General features: G+C 47.9%; 6 protein-coding genes across 6 annotated transcripts; 4 read left to right on the top strand and 2 right to left on the bottom strand.

Moving 5' to 3' along the window:
- Positions 1-339: 339 nt before the first annotated feature.
- On the top strand, positions 340-879 carry Pmar_PMAR019914 (hypothetical protein; the record flags this gene model as incomplete). Its single annotated transcript, XM_002786189.1, has 1 exon — positions 340-879. One exon carries the CDS (start codon positions 340-342, stop codon positions 877-879), a length of 540 nt encoding a protein of 179 aa, XP_002786235.1.
- A 908-nt stretch (positions 880-1,787) lies between these two features.
- Positions 1,788-2,474, bottom strand: Pmar_PMAR019913 (ADP ribosylation factor 1, putative; the record flags this gene model as incomplete). The annotated part of the gene is made up of 4 exons (XM_002786188.1): positions 1,788-1,946; positions 1,997-2,085; positions 2,133-2,342; positions 2,390-2,474. 4 exons carry the CDS (start codon positions 2,472-2,474, stop codon positions 1,788-1,790), a joined length of 543 nt encoding a protein of 180 aa, XP_002786234.1.
- Positions 2,475-2,579: 105 nt separating this feature from the next.
- Positions 2,580-3,566, bottom strand: Pmar_PMAR019912 (ADP ribosylation factor 1, putative). Its single transcript, XM_002786187.1, has 4 exons — positions 3,447-3,566; positions 3,190-3,399; positions 3,054-3,142; positions 2,580-3,004 (listed from the first exon to the last, which is right to left on the bottom strand). The coding sequence occupies exons 1-4, from the start codon at positions 3,529-3,531 to the stop codon at positions 2,843-2,845; spliced, it is 546 nt and encodes a 181-aa protein (XP_002786233.1). The 5' UTR covers positions 3,532-3,566; the 3' UTR covers positions 2,580-2,842.
- A 475-nt stretch (positions 3,567-4,041) lies between these two features.
- Positions 4,042-4,845, top strand: Pmar_PMAR019911 (iron-sulfur cluster assembly protein, putative). Its single transcript, XM_002786186.1, has 5 exons — positions 4,042-4,147; positions 4,194-4,288; positions 4,342-4,476; positions 4,521-4,621; positions 4,672-4,845. Exons 1-5 carry the CDS (start codon positions 4,065-4,067, stop codon positions 4,750-4,752), a joined length of 495 nt encoding a protein of 164 aa, XP_002786232.1. The 5' UTR covers positions 4,042-4,064; the 3' UTR covers positions 4,753-4,845.
- A 99-nt stretch (positions 4,846-4,944) lies between these two features.
- Pmar_PMAR019910 (hypothetical protein) lies at positions 4,945-6,118 on the top strand (the record flags this gene model as incomplete). Its single annotated transcript, XM_002786185.1, has 3 exons — positions 4,945-5,058; positions 5,118-5,302; positions 5,381-6,118. The coding sequence occupies exon 3, from the start codon at positions 5,408-5,410 to the stop codon at positions 6,116-6,118; it is 711 nt and encodes a 236-aa protein (XP_002786231.1). The 5' UTR covers positions 4,945-5,058; positions 5,118-5,302; positions 5,381-5,407.
- A 955-nt stretch (positions 6,119-7,073) lies between these two features.
- Positions 7,074-8,378, top strand: Pmar_PMAR019909 (hypothetical protein). Its single transcript, XM_002786184.1, has 6 exons — positions 7,074-7,148; positions 7,272-7,348; positions 7,418-7,541; positions 7,593-7,933; positions 8,019-8,213; positions 8,261-8,378. The coding sequence occupies exons 1-6, from the start codon at positions 7,108-7,110 to the stop codon at positions 8,311-8,313; spliced, it is 831 nt and encodes a 276-aa protein (XP_002786230.1). The 5' UTR covers positions 7,074-7,107; the 3' UTR covers positions 8,314-8,378.
- Positions 8,379-8,982: the final 604 nt, after the last annotated feature.

The raw sequence follows: 8,982 nt of genomic DNA, 5'->3' as shown, positions 1-8,982 counted from the left end.
AAATGCAAAATCCCCGCTCACCACATCCGTACTCTGATGGACGATATCTCTATAGCGAGTGACGATGCTCAACATCTTGCGGATCTGGTGACAGAAGTCAGGTCCGGTCTCAAAAACCACAGGTTCACGGAGAACGTTAGGAAACTACTAACAACTCTCCCTGAGTGTAGGCCTCGCGAACCTGAGGGGTTACTGGGCCTTATTTGGGACCCAAAGACTGACACTCTCTCGGTAAGAACCGAGCTGAAGCATCTGGCGGCAAATCTCACGACCTTAGCTGACTTACGAGCATACAGTACTTCACTCTTTGACCCCCTTGGTATCTGTCTAGAGTATGTTATGCGTCTACGTAAGATCGTTCGTGGTGCACGGTTGGATACCGACTCTCTCTCCAAGCTCTCTTCTGGAATCCGAACTGCTCTAGTCAAATGGGAGGATGAGCTGAAGACCAGGCATCACCGGGTACCACGCGTCTTACACCCTGCTGACTGGTCACATGCAGGGATTCTCTGCTTGTTCACTGACAGTAGTGACCAGGCTGGTGCAGGCATATTGACAACGAGCTACGGTAGGCGGATGATGGCACGTGGTTTCCTACAGGACGAATCCATCAAGAACCGCACTGCACCTCGCTTCGAGCTCGACACCTTGGCCATCAGTCTCGGATGGACAGTCAAGCTCCTCACAGAGGCCAACGACTACCTCCACACCGCCTCCTTGCTGGTCTTCACGGACAATCTATGTTCAAAGACCGTCACTCTGACCCTGCTACTCCCGACCATCGCGTCGACCACCGAGTCACTGAGCCTTCTTTGCGAGGACATCCACTTGGATCGAAGTATCGTCATCACGGTCAACCTGCCACGGCCGACGACGTAGGCCACTATGTGTACTTTGCTTCTAAGACCGACCTGTACATGGGCGAGCTACTAGCCAAGGATTTGAGCGGCTACCGGATTCGTTTGTCTACGTACTCCCCCTCTTCGAGTAAGTTGGTACCTACTGATACCGTAGTAGTGGTACCCGCAGCTCACATTTTGACTACCCTGCCCGCTGATCATGGGCAGGTTAGCTCAGACATTGTTCTCTCCCGAGCTAGTCGACGCTATATAGATGGATTATTGAGGAAGCGAGTTTAACTTATTATTCTTCATCATGAGTATAGTATTAGTATCATCAGTATTTTTTTCTGTTGTAGTCTCATCAATGCTCGAGCTGCCCCCGGCAGATCTGTCCTGATCTCGTCAACAGGAGTCCTGTTACAGGACCATGTTAGTCAACATCTCTCATCCGAGTACAGTAGACAATTCTGTGCATACGTACTTCTTCGTCTGTGCGCTGTACGTGAGAACACTGCACGCGTAAACACAGTCCTACCTTCGCCTTACGATCGGTACGATTGGTTCTGACAGTCTACACTGTACGTACCTAACCTATAAGACCACCTTGTGTTACACCAGTTACGGGACAGTAATTGAACACTCGTTGGTTAATCGAAATCTAACCTATCGACACTAACTTTTCAAAATTTTTATAACTGAACGAATAACCCACAAGAACTAACCATGCAGCTCCGTGACGACTTACGCAACACATTGTTCTTGATAGTACCAACACTCACGAAAGTAACGAACACTTGAAAGCAGCGAACAAGGTCGTCGTGGCAACTCCCAGATGCTGATAAGACCGTGTTAGATACTCGAAATAAGTAGCATATCACGAAAACGAAACGAAGGAAGAACAGCAAACAGTTAAATATAGGAAATGTTAGTGTATTCCGGATAGAGTTACTTCTTGCTCAGAACCTTCACAAGCCAGTCGAGACCCTCGTACAGACCATCACCTGTAGTAGCACAAGTAGACTGGATGTACCAATTGCGATGACGAAGCTGATTCAAGCCCAGCTTGTCAGTGATCTCGGAGGCGCTCATGGCATTCGGAAGATCCTAAAACGCGGCGATCAGAACATCATAACTGAAAATAATTAACTACGCACCTGCTTATTGGCGAATACCAGCAATGCAGCGTCCTTGAGCTCATCTTCTTCCATCATACGACTAAGCTCTTGTCTGGCATCCTCAATACCTGAAATGAATCTGACCGAAGTTATGCAGACAAGAGACGTAGCTTACGGTCCCTATCATTGGAATCGACAACGAAGATAACGCCCTGAGTGTTCTGGTAGTAATGCCTCCAGAGAGGGCGGATCTTATCCTGTCCGCCCACATCCCACACAGTGAAGCTGATGTTCTTGTATTCTACGGTCTCCACGTTGAAGCCAATCGTAGGGATCGTTGTAACAACCTCACCGAGCTTCAGCTTATACAAGATTGTGGTCTTACCTGAAACGAGAGAGTAACCCCATAATCCTGCAACGCCGAGGACTTACCGGCGGCATCAAGCCCAACCATAAGGATCCTCATCTCTTTCTTTCCGAAGAGATTTTGGAAGAGGGAGCTCAATGTCATACCCATGATGTCTGGGGCGATTACTTAATAACAAATAATACCCAAAACTAAAATATGAGGATACACAGAGCACAAAAAGACTACAAATGAACACAATTCCACAAAAACCCCTAGATAACGCTGAAAATGCTACTACTGTCTGGAGAGTCGAAAGATACGGGCCGTATTAGTCACAAAAGCAGTCACAAATAGTATCATACCATCGAACCAACGTATAAACCAACACTGCCCGAGTCATGTAGACAAGTGTCACAAGATCGACGAAGTCAATACCATTAGTATGATGCTAGTAGAGAGCATTTGGATTACTTTCACACCATCGCCCAAAGACCTTCCACTCGATAGGAAAGCAAGAGCCACCGAATTCAAAGACTTTACTTGGCCTTGCTTAGAGTCTTGCTGAGCCAGTCAAGGCCTTCATACAGACCATCACCAGTGGTAGCACATGTGGATTGGATGTACCAATTGCGATGACGAAGCTGATGTAACCCCAACTTGTCGGTAACCTCAGCAGCAGTCATGGCGTTAGGAAGATCCTGAATGATATAAATACTGCACAACTCGCACTTATCGAGTAGAACCAACCTGTTTGTTAGCGAAAACCAGCAAGGCTGCATCACGGAGCTCTTCCTCGTTGAGCATTCTTTGTAGTTCCTCTCTAGCGTCGCCGATACCTATATGTCGACCACTTGAAACGAGAAGAACTCATATCCGCACTTACGATCCCTATCATTAGAATCGACAACGAAGATAACGCCCTGAGTGTTCTGGTAGTAATGCCTCCAGAGAGGGCGGATCTTATCCTGTCCGCCCACATCCCACACAGTGAAGCTGATGTTCTTGTATTCTACGGTCTCCACGTTGAAGCCAATAGTGGGGATCGTCGTAACAACCTCACCGAGCTTCAGCTTATACAAGATTGTAGTCTTACCTGAAACGGGGAAATAACCTCTTAGACTCACAGCGCTAAGAACTTACCTGCGGCATCAAGCCCAACCATAAGGATCCTCATCTCTTTCTTTCCAAAGAGATTTTGGAAGAGGGAGCTCAATGTCATACCCATGTTGCCTGGGGTATATTGACAATGCCGAAAGCTAGCAAGAGAATGGGCAAATATTACGTGTTCCTCCTCAAGCCTAGCGCCCTACAACAATGCTACATACGTCCTAGCGAATTGACTGATAGACCTCGAATAATTGCGATGGCAGAAAAAAAGTAAGGCTACTGGGCACCTAGACTACGCATACCTCAAACCATCACCCGTAGACTGTAGTGAAAGTCAACTCATTACGGTAGCAGAACTCCCAACCCGCTCTAACGCCGCGTGCGTTTCACAAGAGGCCGCCTAGCGTCTTTGAACACAGCCGATGGAGAAACGTTGAGATTTTCCAAGATTGCAAGATTCTTCAAGGTGCGGTACACAAAGAATGGGGTCGATATGCCAGTGGATCGTCCATGGGGAAGAATCTTGAAGCCTTGCGCGAAAGATACGAAATAGGTCGTGTTGCACAGTGTCGGCATTGTGGCTAAACTGCGACACCGACTTTCGGACGAGTGGACATGGCTTCACCGTAGTCCTCATTTATCCTATCCTCGATGCTATCAACGATTTCTAGCAGTCTCGCAGCTCGTGCTCTTCCATCAGCAGCAGTGTCTCTCGGTAGTGTTGCCTCTCAGAGGTAGGTTGACTTAGTGCCTTGGTTGGGAGGACTGTATTTCCTCGAGGTTCTATCATGAGAATGTGAGAGAGCACTTCTATCACCCGAGGAACGTTGGAAAGCTCGACAAGAAGGATCCCAATGTCGGTACCGCAGTAGTTGGTAAGCATCCGGGATGATGTAGTTCAGCTTTCTAAGGACGGTCTGATCTTTAGGTAAGGCTTCGTGCGGAGATGTTGTTCAACTCCAAGTCAAGATCGAGGATGGCAACGTGAAGGATGCTAAATTCAAGACCTTCGGTTGTGGGAGCGCTATTGCTAGCAGTAGTTTGGCTACTGAAATGATCAAGGGTAGTGTTGAAGTGCTTGTGTCCTGCTATGAATAGTCGACTCAGGCAAATCTAAGGAGGAAGCTGCCCAGTTGAAGAACACCGACATCTCGGGTTATCTGAAGCTACCTCCAGTGAAGATTCATTGTTCACTTCTAGTCGAGGAGGTGAGCAAACGCTAGAACACTTCATTCTTTATTCATGTCATCTTGTTCAGGCTGTGCAAAAGGCACTTGACGATTATGAGAAAAAGCAGGCTAAGCTGAGCGACAGTACCTCCGAAGCACAACTTGCTTGAATAGGATCATCGGCAAAATGCCGGCCTATTGTACACTGTTGCTTTTTTAGTCAGTAAGGCTCTTCTTGTCATTGAATGCACATACTGTTCGATTTATTCCCAAAAAGTTGCCACATTTCCACTCGTGTAACGTGATGAAGCGTATTGCGTTTGTCAGAGGAAGTGAGGGTCATTCAGTTTAGATGCATTTTTCAATCTCCAACTGTTTTACGGGATATCGGATATGGGTTGTGGTCGCATTCTTTGCAGACCTAGGGGTCGATGCTGCTCTATGCATTGATCCCTCGTTTGATGAGCTTTTTAGAGGTACCGTTATCCCTACGGTTAGATTTGCGACGATATGCATGTAACGCTGCGTTGATCAGGTCTCAAATCGGCAGTGGTTGTATCCACAAGTGACTTAGTGCCAGCAGTGGTGGATGCGACGAAACATGATTTCCTTCGAGTTGCCCTCAATGAAAGAGCCAGTGATGTTTGCAGTTCTGACAGCGACGGCCCTTATTGTGGAGCTCTCCCTTATTCGGCACGCAGCCGGCGGGCTCGCGAATTTGTAGTAATGGGATGTACTCCGTCATACTTCATCCCGAAGTCCATCGTGGACTGGCAAAACTCACTCGGTTTCTGCCAGATATCGGGACTCGATGGTCCTTCCTTCATGGAGAGGAGTACCATTTTCGTGGGCAGTCCCGGCTTTGACGCCTTCGCTGATGCTTTGCGAGCAGCAAGTGCTAAGGCGATCTCGCGGAGCCTTCCGCCGGATGAAACTATCAAAATTATAAATGCCGAGCTTGAAGGTTATGAGCCAGGAGAACGGATCGGTGCAGAGATCGATCAAGACCATGTTCCGGAGTTTCCTGTACGTGATGATGCGAGTGTTGAAGACGACACTATGCTTTTCGGTGAGAAACCATTATTGCAGCCACTGAATGCTGGTATTAAATCGGATACGTCCGTCGCGCAAGTGTTAGTGAGCGGACCCAAATCTATTTCACCATCATCGAAGCATGCCTCCGACGAGATCGAATATCACCCGAGTGGACCGCATGTCAAGTTTGCCAGTGACGATGTTGCAGCTACTTTCATGGGACCGTGGTTTGGCGGTGCCGGAGGCTTGGGGGTTCGTCTGGATGGTGTTGGCCGAATCCGCTTTACTCGACCGGTAGTCGTCCGATCGATTAAAGGCATTGGCGAGAAACAGCTGTACGTATTCGGTAAACGCGGCTCGTCTGAAAGCTGGCGACGAATTATCCGCTCCGAGCAGTCGCACTTCGAATGTGACACGGGCGATGTTGTGTGGATCAAATCTCGGAAAGATGGACGGCGTCATGTGGCGAAAGTAGTATGGGTCTCTCTATGTCGTCGTTGATTGGCGTTCGATTCGAAGGAAGAAGCTGAAGCTCAACTCTCCTTGAATAGCTTCGAGAACTGTCTCAAATCATCGCTGCGTTTATGTTCCGTGCACGCTCTTGTATTGGAATGCTACCACTAGTTTCGTATCGTTTCCTCGCGCAGGTCACGTTCGCATCTGATGAAACTCTGACAGTTAACTGGGCCGATGGTGATGCTACATATCGCACCATGGCTAGAAGGGACTCAGAGTGTCAGAAGGTAACCTCTGTCTGGAACACGAGGGCAGTTGACGAGGTGACAGAGCTCAATCTCAGCATTTGAAATCCATTTCCTCCCATATTCAGGTGGTCTTCATAACCTCTTCGCAATCCTCGTGGTTATTGCTGGAGCTTACGGTAGCGGTCAGTACTTCTGGAGACGATGATCCGAGATTGGTAGCCTTCTCGAGGTTTCCTTTTACCATTTCAGATTTCCTCCTCAGTTGGTTCGAATCACCAGATCGGGGGTCATTCTCCTGGACAGAATAGCTCCGGGCGCTGACGTAGTTTCGATTGACGATGTGGTCAAGGCTGCTGCCCACACATCGATCCTCGGAAGAACGATAGAGTCGATCGAAGACATTGTGTTGGTTGGGAAGTCCGAACGGGTAATAACTACGAACGCTCACGTTGTATACGCTTCAAAGTGGTCACTATTTACGACGGACTCTGTCACATAAATCGTGCTCGGTATTCGTCAATGGCGAAACATTGGTGATGAACGACCATATTCGATTGCCGAGCATCGAATGTTCCCGTATCGTTGGGCTGTCGAGGCCGTCCTTCTAGTCCATGGCTCGGCATCGTAGCTCTCACGAAGAGGTTTCTTATGTCGCGTGATAGACAGCTAGACCACCGTCTTTTCCCGACGAGTTCCCCTCAGCCTTCATCTCGGCCTAGTCTACGACCCGGGAAAGGTGTGGCACGCCCTCATTCCTTGCGAGTCACCGTAGCCGACAGATCCTTCATGGGTTTATTGAAGTTTGCGAAGGCTCTTGAGAGTGGAAAGTAGTATCCGGTAGTCTGTTGTTCTCGACAATTCTGTTCTCCATTGAATTGGCCTGTGCCCATGATATGTCTCGTCCCTTGTTCCACATTATGGTGAAGCTGGTGATGGGTCCTTCTTGGTAGGTATGTAGTGTCGGAGACTGATCATTCGTATATTATAGATGCCTACAAAGCCATTCTTGCTAGAATGACACTTAGAGGTGATTGTGATGTGTCCATTGACATAGGCACTCCAACATATATTCTGGCCTTCATACTGCCGATTTCAGGTACACGAGACTTCAAGAGACACATTCACTTCGAGGACTTTCTGATCCGTGAGTGGGATCGCCCTGCTGTCTCCGGAACTACTACGAAAGCATCGTTATTCAAGCTCGACATTCTCTCTGCGAGGTATACGCTTCCGTTCCGGACCTTGGAGTTTTATCTTTTCGGCCCCCATAGGTATCATGATTGGCTCACATCGAGCTCGCAGTCTTATCATCCTTGTTTTGAAGATGAGGTACGAGTCGTCGGCGAGTACTACTGCGAATCAAGTGGTCGTGGTACTCCTTTCGAGTTGCTCAATGTTAACCTAGATGTTAGTAGCAATACGGCATCGGGAACATTCGCTTTTGAACACCGGGACTTGTGGTACAGCTATGAAGTTGGTGGTATCTGGGAAGGCGTGAGCCAAACTCTCTATCTTGAGCCTATCAACGACCCTAGTGTCTCAATACCCGAGGGTTTCGTTGCGGTGCCTTTGCATCTCACGTTCTACGAGGACCATGGTGATTACCTCCAGGGTGAGTCCTTCCTCCAGGGCCCTATTCATGATAAACTCTATTTTTAAAGGGTTCATCCCATGTTGCTCTCCATAAATTGTGTTAGGCTCTATTGGCGCTCTTGGTTGCGACGCCATATACGGTAAGCTCGTTCCCCCGATATCGCCGACCACTCCGGATGCTGACATTGAGAAGAGATATTCAGCTGAGGAAGTCAAAGGTCCACTAGTAGATGTAGCAGAGGAAATTGACAATCTTCGTTCGATATGGCGAAGTAGTCTGTTCGGAAAAAAGATGCGAGGCGAGTGTTCGACCCCTCTCTGATATCAAGGCCACTCTCCTAGTCAGGTTCTTCGATGCTGCCCGATAGTAGTGACACGGTGATCCCCATCTCATTGTAGGAAACCAGTCATCATTACTGTTACGTTGACTTCTTTATTTATTTCATTGTGCAACAAGGTATTCATTAATTCCTATGCAGCCATTGCGGCGTTGCGGAAATTATTCGGTTGTCGAGTTTCGTAGTCGCATAGCATTCTTATTACTTCTGGTGTACCATCAGGGGCGACGTAGTATAAGCTGATCAGTTGTTTCGGTAGATTCGATTGTTGGTGAGGCGGGACAACACGAAAAGTAGGAAGGTTTCTGACCAGTTACACCAACAAAAATATCGCGCTGCCCCAGAATCAATTGCACTTCATCATACACCCCTCCACATATTCTTAGCATATCCGGTTTTTCGACTCGTGCACAGCCACCACAACGAGTATCATCTTGCGGGTCAGGGAGGTATGTACTTATGCTTTACCTGATATGACCTCCAAGTTTCAGGGCCTAACTCTTCGTAGTTAGTGAGAAGTCGAAGACCGGTAAAACGTTTTCTCCACATATTCTTAGCATACACGTGTTAAAATTGCGCCTCAAAATACCAACTTTTACTCGGGGAGTATATCTATAACTCCGCTCCTGATCTAATGCTATACATCAACAGAAAGAGAATCGTTCATAATGGCATCCCTCCATGTTTCACTCTCATATTTGGAAGCACAAGCCTGCTAGTGCGTCTTGAC

This window comes from Perkinsus marinus, assembly GCF_000006405.1.
Source record: "Perkinsus marinus ATCC 50983 genomic scaffold scf_1104296931854, whole genome shotgun sequence".
NCBI lineage: Eukaryota > Perkinsozoa > Perkinsida > Perkinsidae > Perkinsus > Perkinsus marinus.
The sequence above is the reverse complement of the archived record's forward strand: the minus strand, read 5'-3'. Positions and strand labels throughout refer to the sequence as shown.